The sequence below is a fragment of the Squalius cephalus genome (assembly GCF_949319135.1).
Source record: "Squalius cephalus genome assembly, chromosome: 18".
NCBI lineage: Eukaryota > Metazoa > Chordata > Actinopteri > Cypriniformes > Leuciscidae > Squalius > Squalius cephalus.
Window position 1 is genome coordinate 14,117,107 of NC_137139.1, and position 25,657 is coordinate 14,142,763.

The following is a 25,657-nucleotide window of genomic DNA, read 5'->3' on the forward strand; positions in this document are numbered from 1 at the left end:
CAATGTCAAACTTGGCACTGCACTTACTCGTGCCTGTAGCGAGACACCTGTCGAGTTTGAAATCCATCGGACTAACGGTTCGAGAGATATGTGGTTAACAGACACACACACACAGACAGACAGACATTTCTGTAATTTATAGATAGAAGATTAATGACAGACATCACAGCAGCAGGTTTGTTAGGCTGCTGTCACTTTTAAGACCTGACGCACATGATGCATCACCAGGGCCGGCCCGCGGCATAGGCGGAATAGGCAAATGCTAGGGGCGACACTAGGGGTGGGCGGATTTATCCTGAAGTATCGATACTATCGATACTGACGTGGTATCGAAAAGGATCGATCCTCACATAAAAATATCGATCCAAATGTGTTTTTTTTTACCAGTAATTTTTATTAATTTAGCACGCAATTTAGTGCATAAAATAAGCTTCTAAGTGGAAAAATAAGCGAATGTTCGTGAATAATTGTGTAGGATTATTTCTCCTAGTCATCTGGATACAAGACGAAACCAATCAATCACAGAGAGCGTTCGATTTCCGTTTGGGAAACGAAGCCATGCTTAGATGGTCAGAGAAACAATCGGGAGTTATTTCGCAATAAACAAACTAAAAGTGTACATAACGTTTCAAAATGTTGACGTCAGTAAGATTTTTTTTTTTCCATCTTTTTACGTGATCAAGGATCGATGCATTAAATTGATCAAAAGTGACAGTCAAATAATCAAATAATTCTGCATAAAAGAATGGTTATGGTTGTTTCCACAAAAATATGAAATATTATTGTAAACATAATATCTTTTCAACATTGATAATAAGAAATGTTTCTTGAGCAGCAAATCATCATATTAGAATGATTTCTCATCATCATGAAGACTGGAGTAATGATGCTGAAAATTCAGTTTTGATCACAGGAATAAATTACAGTTTCCTTTTAGATTGTAATAATATTACAGTTTTTACTGTATTTTTGATCAAATAAATGCAGAAGAGAATTAAAAATCTTACAGACCCCAAACCTTTGAACCGTAGGCTAGTGAACAAAAGTGCATTTACTATAATTAGGGTAGTTTGGTAAAAGTCACTGACTAATTACAGGCGAGTTGAGAGCACAAATCACAAAATATTGAAAACATTTTCGGATTTAGCATATTAATGATGCATTCACCTCATAAATCATGACACACTGCTCTAGCACAGGAAAGTGCATGTAAGTTCAAGTGCATGCTTTCAAAATTAAAAAGTATATGTATCAGTATCGATATCGGCGATACTGGCCCTGTATTTAGCCTACTTGGTATTATATTATATTATATTATATTATATTATATTATATTATATTATATTATATTATATTATATTATATTATATTATATTATATGTAAGGGATAATGTATAGAGAGGCGGTCGTTATAGCGAATAACAAGCCCGACAGGCTGAACGAGACCCCGACGCGAAGCGGAGCGGACGCGATCCCGCTTATTACATGGCTACCTACAAAATAAATAATTCATTTGACACAAATTATTGATTTAAAAAGGAGTTTATTGTTTTTTATACTACAGGGCCGTTGAATGCTTGAATATGATTGACGAACGTTCTAAGGTGTGCATTATTTTCAGGGAAACGCACAGCTAAAGTAGTTCCAGGCAGGTCTTGACCGCATTACAGTTCCATATCACTTCGCGTAGTCAACTGTAATAACGGAAAATAGGATACAATTCATAACAAGAAAAAAACATTTAGCCGCATGCGCTTGATCTGCAATTTTCAATGTCTAGCTTCACAATCAATGGAAACATGCAGTTTAATTTGAATAAATAAAGAATATTCTTATCTATAATCAATAGAAAATTAAGCTGAATATAGGCTAAATAATTGGATAGTCCTGCAGCACGGATTTTTATTGCAGATAATATAACAAATAAATAATTATTAATAGGCCTTACTTGTTAAAAGGCTTTTTTTTTTCTTCATTTATTTGGCTAGTCTACTGCCATCTGTCAATAATAGAAAAAAAAAAGAATGAACGAATTAATTAAAACGAATTGAATTAATAAATAAATAATAATATTGACGCACATGCTTTTCTGTCTCATTATTGCAACATCTCTCTCTAATAACTGCTTAAAGCCGAGCCGAGGACACACTTTAAGGCCGGTTATGAATGTAATTTGATGACTGATCATGCCCAAACGCGTGTTCAGCGCGTTCAGTCTGTGTTCAAAGTCGGTGTTTAAAATCTGCTGCAGTCGATGAAAACAGTCAGAGAATGTGTCAGCTAGTCGTGTGTCCCAGCATTAGTCTGCTATCAGTGGCTCAAACCTCCGTTACTAACTCTAAAATGACGTTTTGGAATTAGCAACGGAGGCATTGGATTAGATGCGTAAGAAATTAGTCCAAGAGCGTTTTAATGACAAAAACTTTACAAACGTCTTGAAATACATAATCTGAACAATGTTTCGAGGTGTGGTAACTATAAGCGGAATAATTGACTTCAGGCCTGATAATTTCAGTTATTTCAAAGGTCCTTACAGCAACAACAGCAAAAGAACTAAAACCCAAGACGAATAAAACATGAAATTTTAAAGTAGAAAGACTGAAATAGTTCTTTCTTGTAAAACTTATTCCAACAACATATAGGCACAACTTTTTTTTACAGTGAAAAAAATCATTCAGCATTCAGTGATATGGCTTGTCATGTGTCTGTATAACAGTAAAGCCAGGAGTGTGTCCAATCAAAAAATATAAGCCAGGACAGTGTGCCAAGATAAGTTTCGTGTCGTGTGCCAAAGACAGTGACTGTGCCACCAATCTGAAATGCTGCAACAGTGGATGTGGACTTCAGTGTATGGCTCCAGTTAAAGGTATATTATATTATTAGTTTATGTTATATTGTCTGTCAAATGTACCTGAATTCCTATAAGTGTGTGCCTATAGCACTGTTTCAGGCATAGGGTGGCTTTACAAAATTAATAAAGATGATGAATAATACATAGAACGTAATTCACTCAGTAAGTAAAACTAGCTATTCGTGTCCTGAGTGTTTTGTGCTATACATCTGATGCTTAATCCCACTAAATGGCCAGACTAAATCTGAATCTCTATCCATACAGTCTAGGTGCCTAACTGAAGTGAATCCAGTGTGTGCCGAATACTGTTCCCATGATGGTCAGTGCCCTGCCGGACAGAAATGATGCTCAACACCTGTGATCATGCATGCAGTAAAACTTCTGATTTAACCACTGGAAAGAGTTGTGAGAATGATTTTGCATAATACATACTTCTTTTTGAATTCTTTTACTTAAATCAATTCAGAGCTTCATTTTTTTCTTGCAAGCTTATCATTTGTATGCTTTTGAGAACAAAATGTACCAACACATTAGTGTGTTATAACGGAAGCATATGGACATGGCTAGACGGCTAACTAAATATAATAACCCCATGACCTAAGTAACAAGCTGAAGTAATAAAAAAAAAAAAAAAATTGCTTTGCTGGGTGTGTTTCTGAATTGCACATATGTAGAACTAATCATATTAGAGAAAGATAGTGTAATGAGTCATGTTACCTTTGTCATGTACCTATCCTATATTAACTGTTGTATTCTTTTTGCCGGTGGGATTCTCTGTGATTGATATGTCCTCCCGGCCGTGATTAAAGCATATTCAAAGGCATTGTTTGGAGTCTTTCTGATCACTGCTGTGTCTCAGGCTAGACACTACAGATCTTACTTTCATTCCCAAGTGATAGTGCTGAAGTGGAACAAGTGAAGAGACATCTAGTAGAGTACAAATTTGTAGGTGTCTAGAAGCAGATGCCAGGTTAACTTAAGTCATGTGCGTAGGCCGTAGGGGAATGTCTACCACTATACGTATAGGCCTATATATTATTGATTTTGAGTAGCTCTGGCAGCTACACATCCCACTTGTCCAAAATCCAATTCATAACCATACTTTGAACATCAGTCTCTTCTGGCTTGGACTGTATCATGTTGCACAGCAGTTTCACATTCATTCTGGAGAGACAAATTGCTTCCTGCTTGAAATGTTTTGTATTGTGCCTAGTTAGGACACTGTGTATGTACACTGACATACTTGTGTCTGTAGGGCCAGGCAAAAATAGGTAAGCGGATGATGGAACTACTTGGATAGTTTGATTTGATCAGTGGAACCAGTGAGTTACTACAAATCTGTTTAACTACATTACCTGCATATGTGTATAACAAACTACCATGCCATATACATACACATGCATTCTTCCTCAAAATCCCCTATGGCATGAACAAAAAACGTTCTCAACATGTTATGGGTTTCCAGTTAATTTATTATGGGAAAGTTATCCAGTGTTAAAGAGCTGCTTCATAATTTGAATTCAATAACACACAACAGTCTGGATGTCATTATGTGGTCAGCCCATGGGCAAATGCACAAAAATAAAGGCAAAACACTAAAAAACAGTCCAGTCCTTCAAAACAACACATATTTGAATATCAGTGCATTACAGAAAGTGGAAAATACTTGACACATTCTTAGACATCAATTTTCAGTAGTTGGATTGTAGTGTCTGTTTCTGTGACACTTGGTTACGCTCTCAAAGAGATGGCGTAAACTGAGACGACTTAACATCACGCTCTTCCATGTATATTTATCCCAGATGCCCGAACCATGCAGTTCCTGTGAGAAACGTTCACGTTCAAACTATGGTTCTCTAAAAACACTGCAGAAAAAAAGTCTTTGCTTATGTGACTGGACAAAAAATAACAGTGGCTAATCTTTGTTTGTGACTCACAAAACAAAACATAAAAAGGTGGCTAATCCATCTGTCTTGGAAGCTCATTTGTTCACCAAAAGTTCAGAACAGTCACTTGGCATCGAGTCCTTCCAGGGCTGAAAAGCATCTTTAAACTCCAGCAGATGCCGTTTTAGAGTCATGATTCTCTCAGCTGCCTAATATGGACATTTCAGGCATCAGACCTGCTCTCGGCAGTTAGGTCAGCAGTGGCACTCCTCTTATGCGACGAACGAGGTTGGTCAATCGTTTGGCCAGCGGTGGACTCGGTTCATCCACCTGGAACGTGCGGGTCAGCAAGTTGTAAAAGGAGCCGTACCCCACCGCGACCACCGTGCAGGTGAGGCAGATGACGTTGTAGGGCATGCTGAAGTCAGGCGTGGGTAGATTTACCAGCAGGGGTTCGGTGTACACTTGAACAAAGTAGCTTGATTCTTCTTTGACTGGGACACTGGAAGTCAGAGGTGAAAATGTTTCGAAGAACCAAAACAAATAAGGCACACTTATTTACTATTAACACCAAGGCCAGTTTATACTTACAAACTGCTAAACAACGGTTGGTCTTGTGTAAAGTTGGTGTTCATTGCAACCATACTTGGCACAAGGGCGCTGACCACAGAGGACCTGCAATAACATTTATGGCACATCAGTCAGATATAGGGAGTGGCAGACAAGATGAGTAACAAACTCTTACAACATTTTAGCCTATATATTTGAATTACAAATAGAAATGTATCTTTCAAAATGCTTGATAAGCAAGAGTCTTACCCAACGTAGAAGCCGTGGTTGGGATCAGGGGTGTACTCAGTCCATTTGAGCAGGGCCCTTTCAAACTGTACCGTGACCTCTGTCATCGAGTGAGGCGGTAACTGGATCAGCATCTCCAGTAGATGAGGACGATGGCGGTCTTTAGCGGGCTGGTAGTGAATGTAACCTAAAGGACAAGGAACAAAGGTCTATAAACTCTTTAAGCTCCTGAGCATGAACCAGACCTTTTCTGTCCACTAAGGATGATTTAAAAAAAAGAAAAAAGAAAAAAAAGGATAGTTTCTAATAGCTTTAAACTTTATTATTGTGCCTTTAATTTTTTTTTACTTCCTCATTTTAAAGAGTTGAAACTACATTTCCCTACTCAGACGATCCCTATCAAAAGCTACTCTCGATGCACTGAGTTGCGCTTTGGGAAAACATCGTTGTTGTGAATCTGGAAAGGTCATCATCTCAATTGTCACATCAATTGCCTTGAATTGATGGCTGTATTTCTGACCCTGATGTACTTCCTCCAACAGTTAAGGGGCTACCATGTCCTAGTGCGGGTGGACAACACTTCGGTAGTCACCTACATAAATCTCCAAGGCGGACTGCATTCGCACTGTTTAAAAAGGTTCTGCTTTGGAATCAGGACAAGCTCCTGTGGTGATTTACATTCCTGGGCATTTGAATGTGGGAGCAGTCTTTCTGTCAGGCTGACACACACAGGGAATGGAAATGCCACCCCGAGGTAGTCAAACAGATTTGGGAAAGATTTTACGAAGTAGAAGAGAACGACAGGCTATATGCCCTACTGAAGGGGAATCCAGTGTGTGCCGATTACTGTTCCCATTATGGTCAGTGCCCTGCCGGACAGAAATGATGCTCAACACCTGTGATCATGCATGCAGTAAAACTGCTGATTTAACCACCGGAAAGAGTTGTGAAAATGATTTAGCATAGTACATACTTTTTTTACTTGAATCAATTCAGTGCTTCATTTTTTTTCTCTTCTCTTGCATGCTTAATATTTGTATGCTTTTGAAAAAAATTTTTAGCCAAAATTAGTGTGTTGAAATAACGGAAGCATATGGACATGGCTAGACGGCTAATTAAACATATTAACCCCATGACCTAAGTAACAAGCTGAAGTAATAAAAAAAAAAAACGAATTTGCTTTGCCGGGTGTGTTTCTGAATTGCACATATGTAGAACTAATCATATTAGAGAAAGATGATGTAATGAGTCATTTTACCTTTGCCATGTAGCCTACCTGTTCCATATAAACTGTTGTATTATTTTTGCCAGTAGGATTCTCTGTGATTGATATGAGGTCCTCCCGGTCGTGAATAAAGCTTCTTGTACTGTGTATTCAGCTCTTACGGTGATTTTCTGCAGCCTGCAAGACTTCAAGTTACGCCCCTTCAAGTTACGCCCCTTCAAGTTACGCCCACTTCAAGTTACACCCCTTCAAGTTACGCCCACTTCAAGTTACACCCCTTCAAGTTACGCCCCTTCAAGTTACACCCCCTTCAAGTTACACCACTTCAAGTTACGCCCCTTCAAGTTACACCTCTTCAAGTTACACCCCTTCAAGTTACGCCCCTTTAAGTTACACCCCCTTCAAGTTACACCACTTCAAGTTACACCCCTTCAAGTTACGCCCCTTCAAGCTACGCCCACTTCAAGTTACACCCCTTCAAGTTACGCCCCTTCAGGTTATGCCCACTTCAAGTTACGCCCCTTCAAGTTACGTCCACTTCAAGTTGCTCACTGTTTTTTTGTTTTTTTTTTACTTAAAGCAGCGTTGCACAGACCGGTTGGTGTATGATATCAAAGTACCGCGACAGTTCTGTATGCTTTTGAATCTCTCTCGCACGAGTTTAACATAAACTGAACATACTAGAGTTGATTAAACTGACTCTTAGCTGTTCAGGAACCGAAATGCTTGATTTGGGTAAAGCAAGCTGCAATTTGCATTAGTGCCAGGGTACTGATAATGTATAGTTGGCTAACAATGCTTTTAGGAAACGCATTGAATGATTTGTGCAATCTGAATGCTGCACCCAAACTGACAATTCTAGTATCAAAATGATAAACCTGCCAGACAACTTGTTTAGGGTGTTCAATTATTTAATGTTGAGATGACAAATGGCAAAAGTGTTAAAAGGAAAACAAGCAATATGAGGTGGTTAAGAACAGATTTTCACAATGACTTTTGGAAATTCCAGTTGTCCTAAATTACAGGGTGAAACTGGTGCCAAATGCACAATTTTGAACCACTAACAATATTAAATCCTTGCTGATGTGTCTTTAAGGTGTTGTAGATTTTTCCCTAAATCTAACAACGTACCTGGGTCTCGTCTACAATTGACGTCCCACGAACGTCTACAGTCGACGTTTAGTTTCTCTGGTTCTCGTCTACAATTGACGTCCCCTAACGTCTACAGTCTGCGTTTAGTATATCTGGGTCTCGTCTACAATCGACGTCCCCTATCTCTCACTTGTTCCCCTAACTAATTTGCTTCCCTAACTCTAACTTGCTGCACAGCAATAATAAACAAACAGACTTCAGCAAATGTCCTTTAAATGCTTTAATCACGGCTGGGGGATCTCAGAGCAGTTCTCCAGAGAATCTCCCAAGAAGAAGCAAGGCCGGAAGATCTCAGACAAATTCCACTGAGAATCCCACCAGCGAACACAAATACAACAGTTTTTATAGAATAAGGGGAATGGCAAAAATGACATGAAACATTACATAATTTCCCTATACAATTTGATTGGTTCTTCATAGACAAGCCCCTTGTTACTAGGTAACCACAAGGTTTCAAGTTTAGACATCTGTCTAGTTTCATTTCCCATATTTGTTATTTTTACTCACACAACCAAAGTCACAACTTTTTATCAAAAAGGGGAACATACATTTAAAATTCAAAAGCATATGAATGATGTTCCTGCAAGAAAAACAAATGTTAGTTATGATTAATTTAAAAATGTATCACATTCCCCTCTCTGGTCATACTCAAATACTAAACATCACTTTTAATTCAAACAGGCAATTGTTTTACTTAGTCAGATCTATTTAAGGATCTGTGTAATAAAATCTAACCAAAAAAGAAATTCTAGAATTTTTCATTTTTTCATCCTTAACACAAATATCAATAATTGTATTATTTTGTTTCAAACAATGTCATTATTTTAAAATGAACTCTGCTTAACCCAGCTCTTGCCACGAGAATAGCCTTAGCCGCTGACATGCCATTTAATCTTTAACTACCTATCTTCCTACCATCCTATTTTCCAGAATTAACTGATTGACAAAACCTGTCCTGCCTCTATTTTTTGGCAATGCGGAATAGTTCATAATGGATCCATTGATCCAGATCATTAAATCTGTAAATTCATTGTGAACACTGCAAAAAAAATGCTTTCTTAATTAGTATTTAGGGCCCAAGCCCTGAAAGGGCGAAGGCCCTATTGTTTCCGGAAGGATTTTTCTTTTTTTTCTTTTTTTTTTTTTTGCCTTTTTGCCACTTTTGGGGCCCTTAACATGCTCAAAAACTCTTGAAATTTTGCACACACGTCAGAACCTGCGGCCATCAGGGCCGGGCTGAAATTGGTACCGGGGCGTGGCAGGGGGGCTCGACAGCGCCCCCTGGAATGGGGTCCGAAAACTTGGTCCATAAATCAAACACGCTTGCATGTAATAATATGAAACTCAGTACACATATAGATCTCATCGGGCCGAACAACTTTAGTGCTCTAAGTTTTACAAAAGCCCAACAGGAAGTCAGCTATTATACGTTGTTTGGAAAACGCATACAATGGAATGTGAAATACTCCTCCTAGGGATTTCATCCGATCGCCACCAAACTCGGTGTGAATAAAGTCAAGACATTGAGGATGAATTCTTGCGAACGGATTTTTGATATCTCGAACGGTTTGGCCGTGGCGAGGAAACGAATTTATGGCGAAAAAATGAAACAGGAAGTGTGTTATAACTTCTGCATACATTAACTAATCTTGATGAAACTTCAGCAGTGTGTTCGTTGTAAGAGGCCGATCACATGGATGTGACTATTGTGAGTAAAAGTTATAGCGCCACCAACTGGCAGCAGGAATGTGTCACTTTCAAAATGCTTTGAAATCACTCTCTTATTTTTACCCGATTTGCTTCAAACTTTATGTGTACAATGTAGACACACGGCAGATGTAGACCTGTGAAAGGATTATTGATATCTTAGATACTGTTGCCGTGGCAACGCATCAAACTTTAAAATTCTTTTTTTATGCTTTTGAGACTCTTAACATACTTGAAATTGCATGAAACTCGACAGACACATCACACTTATTAGCCAGTAGACGTGCAAAGTTTCAGAAACGGGCGTGGTGAGGGGCTCAGTAGCGCCACCTTTAGTCAAAAATGGGGGCTTAGTTTTACATAGAGTCACAAAACTCTGTTCGTATATTGTTCTCATCAAGCCGGACAACTTTCTAATTTACATTCATTAGCTCCAACCAAAAGGAAGTCAGATATTTTAGTTTGAATGTGATTATTTGGAGAATTTTCTCTCTCTCTGTCTGTCTCTGTGTGTGTGAGGGGTGGGAGGGATTTGTCTGTTGAGTTTAATATTTGTTTTCAAGGTTTCAGGGGCTTTTGGGACCCTTAACGTGCTCGAAAACTCTTGAAACTTTGCACGCAGGTCAGAACCCATGGCCATCAGGGCCGGGCTGAAGCTGGTACCCGGGCGTGGCTGGGGGGCTCAACAGCGCCCCCTTGAACGGGGTTCTAAAACTTGGTCCATATATCAAACACGCTTGCATGAATTAATATGAAACTCGGTACACATATAGATCTCATCGTGCCGAACAACTTTCCCCGGTCAAGTTTTACGCCAGCCCAACAGGAAGTTGGCTATTATGGGTTGTTTGGAAAACGCTTGTTGTGGAATGTGAAATACTCCTCCTAGAAAATTCACCGTGTCCCCTCCAAACTCGGTGTGCATGTAGTCAAGACTTTGAGGATGCTAAATTGCGGACGGATTTTTGATATCTCGAACGGTTTGGCCGTGGCGAGGAATCAAATTTATGGCGAGAAAAGAGAAACACGAAGTGGTATAACTTCTGCATACATTAACTGATCTTGATGAAACTTCAGCAGTGTGTTCGTGGTAAGAGGCCGATCAGATGGATGTAACTATTGTGAGTCAAAGTTATAGCGCCACCAACTGGCAGCAGAAAGTGTGTCACTTTCAACATGCTTTTGAAAGTGGGGGGGTTAGTTTTAACTACAGTAAAAAAAAAATTGTTTGTATATTGTACTCATCAAGCCGGACAACTTTCTAATTTACATTCATTAGCTCCGGCCATCAGGAAGTCAGATATTTTGGTCTGAATGTGGATTTTTTTGCAAAATCAGCCTCTGAATTTTTAGCCACTCCTCTTAAACTATTTATTTTATTCCCACCAAACTTTTTCAACATGATGAAAATACATTAAATATGCTAAATTGTGAATGGATAATAAATATCTCAAACGGTTTTGCTATGGCGAAGGATTAAAGTAATGTCCAAAAAGGAAACACTAAAAGTCTCAAATCTTCTAAAAATGTAATTATATACCATTTATTGCTGAATCGTTCTATGAGAAAACACGTGGTTCGTGATGGTTCTGCTGTGATCTTTGTTTAACTATTTTCGCTGCTGAAACAGAACAAAAACAGTCAATATTGCATCTAAAATGTAAGTGACTTAATTGGAACTGTTTATTAACCTGTTGTATGAAATCAATGTCACAGTTTCAACTGTGATTGTATTCAGGAAATGACACTCGTCAAGTGAGGTTGCTTCACTGTATCATATGTTATAAAATATATAAAACCTCCATATTTGTAATTTTTATAGTCAGCAGGCCTATGTTGTTAAATGATTATTTTTTAAAATAAAATTTCAAACGGTTTTGCTATAGTGAGGGATTAAAGTAATGTCAATATATATATATATATATATATATATATGTGTGTGTATATATATGTGTATATATATATATATATAGCTGCGAGCAGCGATGAAGGGCCAAAGCCCGTAATCGCTGCTCGCAGCTATATTTTTGTTTTGTTTCCAGTCCAAATATCTAAAAATTCTTACATCAAGAAGCATTTACTAGAGAAGTAAAATGACATAATAAATTCTATTTTGTTTTCAGATAAACAGAAAGTAATTTAAGTAATTTTTGCTTAAAACAAGCTAAATTATCTGCCAGTGGGGTAAGAAAAATAATCTTGTTTTCCATTTTAATTAAGATTTTTTTTTTCTGGTTTTCCATTTGAATTAAGATTATTTTCTTACCCCACTGGCAGATAATTTACCTTGTTTTAAGCAAAAAATACTTAAATTACTTTCTGTTTATCTGAAAACAAAATAGAATTTCTCATGTCATTTTACTTCTCTAGTAAATGTTTCTTGATTTAAGAATTTTTAGATATTTGGACTGGAAACAACACAAAAATGCTAAGTAAGAAAAGCATTTTTTTGCAGTGAATTAAGAAAGCTTTTCAGAATTTTTCTTTATGAGCAAATACTCTATTTCGCTGAAATGTCTAAATTGTTTAGACTCATTTTTAGTTTAAATTTAACATGTTTGGGTCACATTGTTCTTGGTCTAGGTTTTAACTTTGTGCCCCCTACATAATTTGTTTTAATTCATGCTATGGGCTTCATTAAAACATTAAAATCTTTAGTAATATGTTGGAAATTTGTTTATTCTATAAAGCTATTCAACTAATAATAATCCAGAAATTAAATATATTTCCCAAAATCAATCTCCTTTTGAAAGTTTTTCTTTTGCTATTTTAGCAAATGGAAACACCTAAAATATATTTAATATAGTCATTCATTTATCGCTATAAAAGTTTACCCAATTATCTATTCGGACCTAGTCCGGCAAAGTAACTTATCACCCATTCTCTCTTATTAGAGAACAACTATTGCAACTTAATTTTTTTTAGCATCTATGATGTCTGCATTAGGATTTTAAAACCCTCAAGTTTCTTCAAAAATAGTATAGATTATTTATTATTTTTACAGTAATGTGCCTAGTTAGAGTCCCTAGTCTACAGAATTAAGAGATTTTACTCTTTTCAGTTTATGTGTACCTGAAATATTTTAAAATGAATCAGTAATTAATCAAATCATGAGATCTAAATACTCAGCCCTACAGTATAGTTTGACTGAACCAAATAAAACATCAATAAACATCACACAAATTGATTATTATGCTAACCTTAAACCATTAGTTGGTCCACATCAGGTGTTACTAGCACGTCCTTGATCCCCCACTTTATACTTCGCGTTGTTGTTGGCGTTGCCGTTGGTGTGTGGGGTTGCTGAGGCTGGTTGGTGTAGTTTAAGGTGAGAGGCTTGGACGGAGGTGTCACACTCTCCAACCTTGCTGATAGTTGCAAGATTTTTCCTCAGATCACAACCGCACCCCACTGGACCTTGTTTGTGGAGTGAACCATTTCCTGGCTGCTTTCACCTGTGAATGGAGACCTTAAGTATTTTTGGACAGGGCAAGCTTGCTTGCTCTCTGCCTTCCCAAAGTTATGCGCTGCGCAGGTGTGGCATTGTTTCTTTTTGCTACAACAATAACCCAGCTCAGGATAGTTAGCCAAAATCATCCATGGCCGTTATTTTATTGGGCATATTTTACCCTGTGGGCCCACTTAATAAATTTAGATACAGCTGTTTTGATTGACATCATTTATTTTACTTGGTGTCTCTCAGAACACCATATTTCACACACTCACTTTCACACACCCCTCTCTGCCCAGAGAATCATACCTTTTTAACTGTGTCCCAATTCAGGGGCTGCATCCTTGTAGGGGCTGTACCATGGCAGCCCACGCCTAAATCAGCCCTACAAACCTGTTGTGCAGGTGGCTAGTCATATGATCAAGACAGCATAAATGGTTGTTGCAGCAACAGATGGTGTTTTCTGCAGTTCTGGCGTTGATGTTGTGCTCGACGTGCAGCCTCTGTACCCTTTCAGATACGTATAGCTGTGTGGTTTTGTTTGTGTTGAATGACTGCGCCTTGATGGCGCAATTCCATCTTTGTGATCTTTTCTTTTTTTAGACTGATTATTTAAGAGGTTTTTTATTCTCAGTCTGGGAAGCGTGACAGACAAACGTTTATTGCTGCGGTGGCTTTTCGGCCCCCCATTAATGGGCTGACGGCGGATTTGGAATGCTGAATAACGGTAAATGCAGTATACACTTTATTGAGGACGATCGCTTATGAGTTTGATGCAATTAATACACGAAAATTCATTTGTGGTTAATATCTGTGCTCTTGTTTTATAGCACCTTTTATCTATCATGTTTGAGGATTGAGAGCTGAGATTGGGTAACTGTGCTATGGATGTTTTGTTTGTTTTATATTGCGGGCTGTATTGATGTGTACTTAGTACATGTTTTTTTTTATAAAGGGGCTGACCTGCCACTGTTTCTTGTATATTTAAGTTTTATAATGTGGTTTGTTTTTCTTTTATTTGGTATTGATGATTAATGTGATTATATTAAATATTGTCATTTGTTGTTTTGTTTCTGTGGTACTGCTCTCCTCTTTTTGTGTGTTACAGTGCTCAGTGACTTTGTACAGGGCCGGGCCTGCATCGACATTAAACCTCCCTCAGCGTAGGTGATTTGGGTGGTGTGTACTAGAAGGTTGGCACTGAAATGATGATTTAAAGGTTCCTTCTTATTTGCGGTGTATGCTGTGGGTTTTCTTCTGGTAGGAGGTCCATAAGAGCAGGCTCGACCCTCTTGCAGTCTTGAGGAGAGCTATTTCCTACTTCTGTGGATTCTATTGTTGACACATTTTAACATTTGATGGTCCGTGTTGGAACAAAATTTTTTATAATTTTTTTTTATGAACTATATTTGTTGCCTAGAATCAAGTATTGTGATCTGTGGAGGGCTCCGACTGCCTTAAGAGGTGGCGTAGTCAGCTTATATTTCTTACACTTATGAGAAATTGTCACAACAGCTGCTCGAACGCTGAGAAAATGGCAGATATAGCGTACAACTCGCTGAGGGCGGAAACTATGGTAATACAGGTTTAAGTTAACCTGGTGTCTCCTAGACACCTACAATTTTATACTCTCCTAGACGTCTCTCCACAGGTCTCTGCTCCACTTCAGCACTATCACTTGAAAATAGAAGTAAGATCTCTAGTGTCTAACCTGACTGACAGACTCCAAATGATGCCTTTGAATATGCTTTAATCATAGCCGGGAGGACCTCATATCAATCACAGAGAATACAACTGCCAAAAAGAGTACAACAATTTATATAGGACAAGTACATGGCAAAGGTAACATGACTCTTTACACCATCTTTCTCTAATATGATTAGCACTGCATACATGGTCACAGGTGTTGAGCAGCATTTCTGTCCGGCAGGGCACTGACCATCATGGGAACAGTATTCGGCACACACTGGATTCCCTTCAGTAGGGCAAAACTTCTGCAAGGATAGAGATTCAGATTTAGACTGGCCATTTAGTGGGATTAAGCATCACATGTACAGCACAAAACACTCAGGACATGAATAGCTAGTTTTACTTGCTGAGTGAATTGCATTGAGTATTATTTATTATCTTTATTAATTTTGTAAAGCCACCCTGTGCATGAAACAGTGCTATAGTCCGAATTCAGGTACTTTTGACAGAGAATATAAAACAAAAAAATCTATAATTATTATTATAAAATACACAATCCTGTTTGTTTTTATAATCGCTAGAACACATTTCTAAATACTTAGGTCACTTTTTCAAAACTCTTCATACAGTGATCACAACATCATTCTACGTGAACTAATTCATTTTTTGCTAAAGCAAAGATAAATGATCCACAATGACAAATCTTTCAATTTGCAAGAATTGCAATTCTTTAACTTCGCTATATTTTGCCAACAAACAAGCTAGCTAGTTGCAATGTGTTATTTTGGTCATTTTTAAACATGCAATTAAAACTAGGGAATAATACAGATTTCAAAACTAATCTCAGTGGGACGTTTTATACAACCTAACGAGTGTAACATTAGCAACAACAAAATGGTAAGAATAAAATCAATTCAGGTACAGGTAGCCTACAGGGTCCGTCCGTGTACTTGGTGGCCAACTGATTTTCCTTTTGATATTAGAAAACCAAAATCGGGAATAGAGTTGTTTCCAGTCTATCAGTTAGAAATAGGAGAGCAAAAAGATCCGGTTCTCCGGTTGTCGTGACAGTTCTTGCGTGAACGTTAATAGGCCTATTACATACCCAAGTCAATGCATTATTCTTTTCTTTTTGTATTAGTGTTTAGAATATTTAATTTACAACTAATTATATTGATTTAAATCTATATCTATATTTAAATTAAAAAAAATGTTTTATACTTACTGGGCGAGGGCGATCATGGTAGGCTATGACAGCCGTCATTTACCCTGCCATGCAGCCGATGCAAAGCGTAGGTGAAATTATAGAAGAAATCCCTGTCTAGGCTCTTCCCCGGGACGGGTTGTGTCGAGCCATTCGTTAGTTGTTAATGATAATAACTATGTTAACAATAGTTTCGTTAATTTGAAACTTTTATGCTTCCATCTGAGGCCATTTCGCCCTATGCCTAATTGTACGAGACCTGACACCTGACGTTGAATATAATATAATAATACCTGTATCTGGAGCCATACAGTGAAGTCCACATCCATTGTTGCAGCATTTCTCATTCTTGGGACACTCACGGTCATCGGCACATGACGCGAAACGTATCCGGACACACACTTCTGGTTTATATTTTCTTCTTGGACACATTCCTGGCTTTACTGTTATACAGACACATGACAGAAGCCAAATCACTGAATGCTGAATTAATTTTTCTTTTGCAGTTGTAGGCTGTAAGGACCTTTGAAATAACTGAAATCATTCGGCCAAGTAATATGGACATGTACATAATGCGGTCAAGACCTGCCTGGAACTACTTTAGCCATGTGTTTCCCTGAAAATAATTGCACTCCTTATAAGATTTATAGATTTCACATCTGGAGGACAGGCGTATGTACGATTTTTTTTGTGCATGCATTCGTTTTTTCGGAAACACACTAACGCACATTTGAGAAATTGTAGCTTTAATAAGACTCAATCTATATATAATTTATGTAGTTAAGACTGTAAAATAACTATTCAATTTCTGTATATTCTCTACCTGTTAGACAGGTAGAAAGGCCCACGGGTAAATATGTAATTTATTATCATCATAAGATGGTTTTAAGTGCACTTAAATTAAGTGTTTTTGTTTTTTTAAGCCTAACAAATGTTGAAATTGATAGCTTTCAATTAATAACAGAAAGAAAAAAAAAAGTGTGATTAATTAGTTCATTTTATTTGTAAGCTACTAAGAGCACTAATATATATTAAGCCATTTTTCTCTGGAAACCTCTGTACACAAAGCAGCCTTTGTTAATAAAAACGCAGACTAAAATAGCTCGAAAGATTTCTTTAACTTCAATATATTTTGCCAACATACAAGCTAGCTAGTTGCAATGTGTTATTTTGCTAATTTTTAAACATGCAACTAAAACTAGCGAATAATACAAATTTTAAAAATAATCTCAGTGGGGCGTTTTATAAAACCTAACGAGTGGGATGTCTGCGGGATACCTCCCTGAAATGACTTTTTGCAGGTTGGGATTTCTGCGATAATAACTATGTTAACAATAGTTTCGTTAATTTGAAACTTTTATGCTTCAATCTGAGGCCATTTCGCCCTATGCCTAATTGTACGAGACCGGAGACCTGACACCTGACGTTGAATATAATATATTATAATATAATAATACCTGTAACTGGATCCATACACTGAAGTCCACATCCATTGTTGCAGCATTTCTCATTCTTGGGACACTCACGGTCATCGGCACATGACGCGAAACGTATCTGGGCACATATTTCTGGTTTATATTTTCTCCTTGGACAGACTCCTGGCTTTACTGTTATACAGACAAATGACAGAGAAGCCATATCACTGAATGCTGGATGAATTTTTCACTGGGGTTTTTGGTTCTTTTGCAGTTGTAGGCTGTAAGGACCTTTGAAATAACTGAAATCATTTGGCCAAGTAATATGGACATGTACATAATGCGGTCAAGACCTGCCTGGAACTACTTTAGCCGTGTGTTTCCCTGAAAATAATTGCACTCCTTAGAATCTTCGGCAACCAATCAGATTCCAGCATTCAACAGCCCTGTAGTCAGGGGTGCCGTTATAGTGGGGGGGTTGGGCTGGTCTATGGGGTGCAGAGTAGGCTATGTCAGGCATATGGGCCCAGGATGCTAGGGGGGCCCAAATCCGGACTTTGGTTCATTATACTTTTTTTGTGATTTTGTTTTCTTACACAAACATGTTAAATCAGATTCAAGCATTCAACAGCCCCGTGGTGAACTTGAAATCATATAAATGTAAACTAATAAAGTATTTAAAGTTATTATTAGACGTAAAAAAAAAAAAAAAAAAAAAAAGATCATAGCAATAAGTGTAGGCTATTGTGATGTCAAAACATTTGGTAGCCTAACTAAACATAATTTTATTAAGTTTAGTGACAACATGTTACGATCGATGTGCATGGTGCAATGACTGGCTACTGCTTTTATTATTGCTTGAAACAATTTTTACAATTTCAATTCAATTCAATTCTTGTGGTTTGATTCCGATCTTGATTCAATATCGATTCATTTGGATAAATAGTGCAGTAGATACTTGTTAATTTTTCTCAAGAAAGAAATTCTCACATAATGCTGTAAACAGGCTACAGAGAGCTCTGTCAGCTGGTATTATTAAAGGCTAAAAATAACAACTCAAATTAAATATAATGCGGTTTTTATTATAATAACTTTATAATATTTTAATGATATATGTAATATGTAGATATATAATAAATATGTAATATAGTGCACATATTTAGCAAAATACTCATTTATAGGCTACTAATACTAAATATATTATAAAATAATAATTTTATAGCCAACTAACATGCTATGGTCATTAAATGGCTTTCCTGAGGTAAATGTGTGACATTGTTCTCCAGCTGCCTTTTATTGACCTCTTTCCGCAGTTGAAAAACACTGATTAATCGATAGCATGTATGATGCATTTACATTTCGATAAGTTGTACTGTATCTGTCAACCTACCTATTATAGTTTATTTACTATTAACTAGTAGTAAAGAGAGATGATCTGTTCACGTGCCGCTTGAACTGAGGTGCTACAGCGATGTCACATTTAAGAGCGCCAAAACGGTATTTATTGTCTGAATTTCGTAATAAAATTAACAGAATCTGAGAGCTGAGAATTAGTTTCCTATTGTAAGTAACCTGCTCTGTCTTGTCTGTCGGTCTCTGTGTCCTCTTTGCTTGGCGATTTATCTCTGCGTGAGAAAATGGATGTGTGGCATGAGAGCGTGGTGTGAAAGGTGTCAATAGTCTCACGCTGAATGCGTGTTTAAAGGAGAACTCCGGTCAATTTTAACATTGAACTCATTTTTTTGTAAATTTGGAGTGCTGTCAGTACAGAGAACGACAAAAATCGATGTTGCCTACACCTTGTTATCCTCTTTTTAAAATTTGCACCCTGTTGACTTCAATGGGGCAAGTTTTAAACCTGCTTTTAGCCTCTTAACATCCTTGATGTGTCATTACAAGTGCCCAACCATGTGAGTGATTCCTTCAGAGTGAACACGGTGAATCTGACTGCAGTAGATGTGCAAGATATGAATAAAAGTGATGTTATTTCAGCCAGCGCACATACCTGTATTTACATCCTGTTTTCGGTCGACAGTAGTTGATTTTCGAGTTCACGCGCATAGGTTTAGTTACCTATGATCACGCGCGTGAACTCGAAAATCGACTACTGTCGACCGAAAACAGGATGTAAATACAGGTATGTGCGCTGGCTGAAATAACATCACTTTTATTCATATCTTTCACATCTACTGCAGTCAGATTCACCGCGTGTTGACTCTGAAGGAATCACTCACATGGCTGGGCATGTGATTGTCGTTTCTCTGTACTGACAGCACTCCAAATTTACAAAAAAAATGAGCTCAATGTTACAATTGACCGGAGTTCTCCTTTAACAGCTCTGTGTTTAAGTTGCTAAGAGTGGTTGCTAGGGGTGTTGTGTAGTAATACATAGAACCGTTGGGTGAAGCGGTCATAGCCGTGTTTTATCGTGAATAAAACACAGCTATTGACCAATCAGAATCAAGGACTGAAACTAACCGTTATATAATACAATATATAATATAATATAATATAATATAATATAATATAATATAATATAATATAATATAATATAATATAATACCTGTAACTGGAGCCATACAGTCAAGTCCATCACACCTAGTGCGGCAGCATTTCTCCTCTTTGGGACACTCACTGTCATTGGCACACAACTCTTCACCCTTCTTCTTACACCTTACTTCTTCATAGTTTGTTCTTGGACACACTCCTGGCTTTACTGTTATACAGACACATGACAGAGAAAAAAAGAAATGTAAAAAAAAAGAAAAAAAAAAAAAGAACAAAACCCTGATATATTGAAGACCACATGTGAAGTGACATTTATTACGAGTTTTTATGAAGACTGTTTTAAGTTCACTTAAATTATAAGTTTTTTTTTTTAAAGCCTAATACATTTTTAAAATTGATAGCTTTCAATTATACTGTAATGCTGAATGCCTATAATTAAATAAAATATCATACCTGTAACTGGAGCCATACAGTCAAGTCCATTACATATAGTGCTGCAGCATTTCTGATTGTCGGGACACTCACTGTCACTGGCACACAACTCATCATCCTGCCTTACACACATTATTGTTCCATCGTTTGTGATTGGACACTCCTGGCTTTGCTGTTATACAGACACAAGACAACGAAAAAAAAATAGCCCTGATTTATTGAAGAGCACAGGTAAATGTGACAGTTAATATGAGTTTTTGTGAAGATTGTTTTAAGTTCACTTAAATTATATTAGTTATATGTTTTAAAGCCTAATAAATGTTAAAATTGATAGTTTTCAATTACACTGTAATGCTGAATGCCAATAATTAATGACTAAAATTAAGGAAAAAAAAAAAATCTATTTCATAGAGACATCAGGAGCAGTATTGGTATCAGTGATGCATTCTTTCATAAAAAGATGCCATTAAACAAATATTTGAAATATTGATTGACCGCACATAATATAATATAATATAATATAATATAATATAATATAATATAATATAATATAATATAATATAATATAATATAATATAATATAATATAATATAATACCTGTATCTGGAGCCATACACTGAAGTCCACATCCATTGTTGCAGCATTTCTCATTGTTGGCACAGTCGCTGTCATTGGCACACGACACGAAACGTATCAGGGCACACTTTGCTGCTTCATATTTTGTGCTTGGACACTCTCCTGGCTTTACTGTTATACAAACACATGACAGAGAAGCCAAATCACTGAATGCTGAATGTCTTTTTCACTGGGGTTTTTGTTTATTTTGCTGTTGTAGGCTGTAAGGACCTTTGAAATAACTGAAATCATTTGGCAAAGTGATATGGACATGTAATGCGGCAATTTTTGATCTAAAACGGCTTGTACACCAATTTTTTTTTGTGTGCGTTCCTTTTGAAAGACCTCTATATTATCGTCACTCACACACTCACTCACACACTCACTCTCACTCTCACACACAACACACACACAACACACACACACACCTTCCAGAGAAGTCTGGATTGACTGGCTTCCACGAGCACCAGCTTCCCGGAGAATGACCGGCCGCTACAGAAGAGCAGGTTATAATCAGGGCAAGGGCCCCTGGGCTTGAGTATATGTTTGGGTCCTAGCTACGCTACAAATGATCTCAACTAGAACATCATTATGGATCACAAAATACACAAAAAAGTAGATATGCTTTGAAGTTCCTAGAACAATTAATGCATTAAAGGATAACTCCGGTCAATTTTAACATTGAGCTCATTTTTTTGTAAATTTGGAGTGCTGTCAATACAGAGAACAACGACAAAAATCGATGTTGCCTACACCGTGTTATCCTCTTTTTAAAATTTGCACCCTGTTGACTTCAATGGGGCAAGTTTTAAACCTGCTTTTAGCCTCTTAACATCCTTGATGTGTCATTACAAGTGCCCAGCCATGTGAGTGATTCCTTCAGAGTGAACACGGTGAATCTGACTGCAGTAGATGTGAAAGATATTAATAAAAATGATGTTATTTCAGCCAGCGCTCATACCTGTATTTACATCCTGTTTTCAGTCGCAGTCCACAGTAATCGATTGTCGAGTTCACGCGCATAGGTTTAGTACGTAGGATCATGCGCCCGAACTCGACAATCGACTACTGTGGACTTCAGCCAAAAACAGGATGTAAATACAGGTATGTCTTAAAAAGAGGATAACACGATGTAGGCAACACCGATTTTTGTCGTTGTTCTCTGTACTGACAGCACTCCAAATTTACAAAAAATGTTCTCCTTTAACATGCCATGCCTAGCGCAAGGTTAGCAGTGATATAAAATTAAAACAATAAAATACTGGATGTGCTCGGAGTTGAGAGAAGATCAAAACCATGAAATAACACTGAGCAATTAAGGCAAAGATGAACAGTATTTTTTACTCTGTCATATCTGTGTTCTCTTAGTCTCAGGTCTCATTTCTTAATTTGAATCAAATTCAATCAGAATACAAAGACAATGTGTATGGCAATTACCGGCACTCTTGCTTGTGTGATAACTCTCATTTGCTTATGTTGTGAATATAAAAACAGGAACTAAATGGGTATTTTTAATCATCTTGATGACATCGCTGCCCCACTATAGTCCACACACTCCCCTTCATGTGCACGCGCACTAACTTGGTGAGTATAGTACAGTTGGTGAGATACTACATTTTCATGTCAATTCGTGTTCATTTTGACTATGAGCATGCGCTTACTTTAAGGGTGCTTTCACACCTGCCTCATTTCGGTTGAATCGCACTAGAGTTCGTTTCCCCCATTGGTGCGGTTCCGTCGTTTGGGCAGGTGTGAATGCAGCAATCGTACTCGGGTACGCACCAAAAGTGGACCAAACAAGCGTACCTCCTGGAAGAGGTGGTCTCGGTACGCTTTGAAACGAACTCTGGAGCGGTTCGTTTGTGGTGAGAACGTGATCCGACTTCGAACAGAACCAACTGCCAAAGAACTGCGCATTTTTGGACTAAGCCAGTTGCCGTAGTCAGCTGCGCTGTGCATTATAGCATGAGGAGAAATGATTGTTGACATTTTGCAGCTCGCGGACAAACTTGGAGTTATGAGGAGGTGCGGAGCCTTATAGAAATTATTATTAACATTATTTTCGAGCCGCATCCTCGGTTCATTCTCAAATATTATTGTTTGTCTAAAGTGGTGTAGACAAACTATATAATAAACTATGAAGGATACAATCAGCCCACGCAGTCGCCTCTCCATAGTAAACAGCGGCGTGTTGTTTGCCGGATTTCCACCGTTAATTCTGACCAAACGAACAAAGTGCTTATGGAAATGCGTTCCGAGTTGTGGATATTGTCACGTGACTACATTTTGGTTCGTTTTATCAACTCATAAACTGATTCGGACCAGCGATCAGTGTGGTGTGAAAAGGAACCAAAACGCCTTAAAAATGCTACAAAGTATCATTTTTTGCCCTTGGTCCGGACCAAATGAACGGAAATACAGATGTGAAAGCACCCTAATTCAGCGCGTGCAGCACAGCAAAAATAGACTCGGTGCGGAAACGGTCGCTGCACTGCTGTAAACGCAACAGGTGTTGTGCCAAATTCTGCCCCCCGGTAATAATTTTCAGGGAGTTGAAATTGGGCACAACACCGGACCACATCCGCATGCAGTGTGAAAGCTGTTAACATATGGGTACGGGGAAAATAGGCACCGCATACGCACTGCACAGTGTGAAACAGGCGTCAACCCTTTCAATATAGCCTAAAAGTCTTATATTGACTGACTCAGATAATACAATTTATATATTTACAAAGTTCATCTTTCACTGGTCACCTGAACTATTGCTCATGCATTTCTTCAGGCTGCGTAATGAAATAAAAGAACATGGATCTCACCTGTGGTTCCTAGAGCAGCTTCTGTTGTGCTCAAGCATCCAGACAGACACAATAACACAGCGCAATACACTCGAGCTGTCATCCTCTCCAATTACGATCATACAATGAACTGCTAGATAATCATACTTGTCTCAGGACGAGAGAGTATTTAAGTTAGCGCTCAACCAATGGCGTGAGTTTGGGGCGGGATGATCTGTTTTGGAGAACAATAGAACACACCCGCATGTTTTAAAAAGTTCCAATGAGGTCATGAGAGTTCTGATACAACACAAGCTCAGCTATGATGCCAATCGGGAGAGCTCTAGGCTATATGAATATGATGCCAAACGGGGTTTTTTTTTCTAACAGAATACACAAACTAGTTTTCAATGGCCTCAAAGAAGTATAATACTTTTCCTATACACAATAGTTTGATCTAGATTATATCCAATACAATCCCACCGGACAGTCTTTTATGACAGTGTGTGGGTAGACCAGTTTGGGCACTACATTCAATCCCAAATCTGAAACTAATCTCTTGCGAAATGATAATTTTCCCTAAAGTAAACTAAATGGAAACCCCTCATTTGTGCATGGAGTTTTAGAGGGCAGTTTTCCCCCTAAGGAATTTTGAAAGAAAGAAAGAAAGAAAGAAAGAAAGAAAGAAAGAAAGAAAGAAAGAAAGAAAGAAAGAAAGAAAGAAAGAAAGAAAGAAAGAAAGAAAGAAAGAAAGAAAGAAAGAAAGAAAAGAAAGAAAGAAAGAAAGTTTTTTGACGTTTCCTTATTTGTTGATCACTACTGGTCAAAAGTTTTAGATCGGTAAGATTTTTTATGTTTTTAAAATAAATCTCTTCTGCTCACCAAGGCTGCATTTATTTGATAAAAAACAAACAAATTGTAAAGTATTATTGTGAAATATTATGACAATTTAAAATGACTGTTTTCTATTTTAATATATTTTAAAATGTAATTTATTCCTCAGATGAAAGCTGAATTTTCAACATCATTACTCCAGTCTTCAGTGTCACATGATCCTTCAGAAATCATTCTAATATGCTGATTTTATGCTAAAAAAAACCATTCATTATTATTTCAATTATTAATTTCAATTTCAAGTTGTGTACAATTTTTTTTTCAAAATTCTTTGATGAATAGAAAGTTCAAAAGAACATCCTTGATGAATAAAAGTATTTATTTATTTTATTTCTTTCCCCAAAAAATAAAATTAAAATTCTTACTGACCCCAAACTTTTGAAGGGTAGTGTTTAATGTTACAAAAGCTTTCCATTTCAGATAAATGCTGTTCTTTTGAACTTTCTATTCATCATACACTGTAAAAAATTTCTAACCTCTCCAAGTCAAAATTTTCTAGTGACTGGTCCCAAGTGCAATTCTTGTTGCAATAGTCTGTTAACATTGGCTCAATGAGAAATAATATGTCAGACTAATTGAAAAATTTAGATGTGATCAGTCACTAGAAATTTTTGACTTGGGGATGGTTTTTTTTTTTTTTTACAGTGTAGCATCATGAAATAAAAAAATAAAAAAAAACGTTTTCAACATTGATAATAATCATAAATGTTTCTTGAGCATCAAATCATCATATTAGAATGATTTCTGAGGGATCATGTGACACTAAAGACTGGAGTAATGATGCTGAAAATTCAGCTTTGATCACAGGAATAAATTACACTTAACTATATATTCACATAGAAAACAGCTGTTTTGGGTCGTGGCTGGGTCTTCCAGCATGACAACGACCCGAAACACACAGCCAGGGCAACTAAGGAGTGACTCCGTAAGAAGCATCTCAAGGTCCTGGAGTGGCCTAGCCAGTCTCCAAACCTGAACCCAATAGAAAATCTTTGGCGGGAGCTGAAAGTCCATATTGCCCAGCGACAGCCCCGAAACCTGAAGGATCTGGAGAAG

General features: G+C 37.4%; 3 protein-coding genes across 4 annotated transcripts in view; 1 reads left to right on the plus strand and 2 right to left on the minus strand.

The window, feature by feature from the left end:
- The window catches only part of LOC307145655 (uncharacterized protein), a 126,731-nt gene extending 106,250 nt beyond the window's left edge, over nucleotides 1-20,481 (minus strand). The window contains exons 1-3 of one of the 2 annotated variants that reach the window (XM_079849021.1): nucleotides 20,340-20,481; nucleotides 19,942-20,094; nucleotides 17,421-17,570 (exon numbers count right to left, since the gene is read on the minus strand). In XM_079849021.1, the coding sequence (XP_079705147.1) occupies nucleotides 17,421-17,570; nucleotides 19,942-20,094; nucleotides 20,340-20,451 (415 nt within the window). In that variant the 5' untranslated portion in view covers nucleotides 20,452-20,481. The remainder of the gene's footprint in view (nucleotides 1-17,420; nucleotides 17,571-19,941; nucleotides 20,095-20,339) is intronic. The other variant, XM_079849022.1, reaches the window with a different exon arrangement.
- The window catches only part of LOC307145649 (uncharacterized protein), a 296,817-nt gene that overhangs the window by 134,952 nt on the left and 136,208 nt on the right, over nucleotides 1-25,657 (plus strand). The window contains exon 11 of the mRNA XM_079849011.1: nucleotides 2,717-2,866. Within this exon, the coding sequence (XP_079705137.1) occupies nucleotides 2,717-2,866 (150 nt within the window). The remainder of the gene's footprint in view (nucleotides 1-2,716; nucleotides 2,867-25,657) is intronic.
- Nucleotides 4,777-5,822, minus strand: LOC307145657 (GPI transamidase component PIG-T-like). Its single transcript, XM_079849024.1, has 3 exons — nucleotides 5,557-5,822; nucleotides 5,329-5,412; nucleotides 4,777-5,239 (listed from the first exon to the last, which is right to left on the minus strand). The coding sequence occupies exons 1-3, from the start codon at nucleotides 5,667-5,669 to the stop codon at nucleotides 4,987-4,989; spliced, it is 450 nt and encodes a 149-aa protein (XP_079705150.1). The 5' UTR covers nucleotides 5,670-5,822; the 3' UTR covers nucleotides 4,777-4,986.

Coding starts and splice junctions, on each gene's coding strand:
- LOC307145657 (XM_079849024.1), bottom strand. CDS start 5,669: ATGCTGATCCAGTTACCGCCTCACTCGATGACAGAGGTCACGGTACAG. Junction 5,413..5,556: donor AACCACGGCTTCTACGTTGG/GTAAGACTCTTG, acceptor ATGTTATTGCAG/GTCCTCTGTGGTCAGCGCCC. Junction 5,240..5,328: donor CAACCGTTGTTTAGCAGTTT/GTAAGTATAAAC, acceptor TCTGACTTCCAG/TGTCCCAGTCAAAGAAGAAT.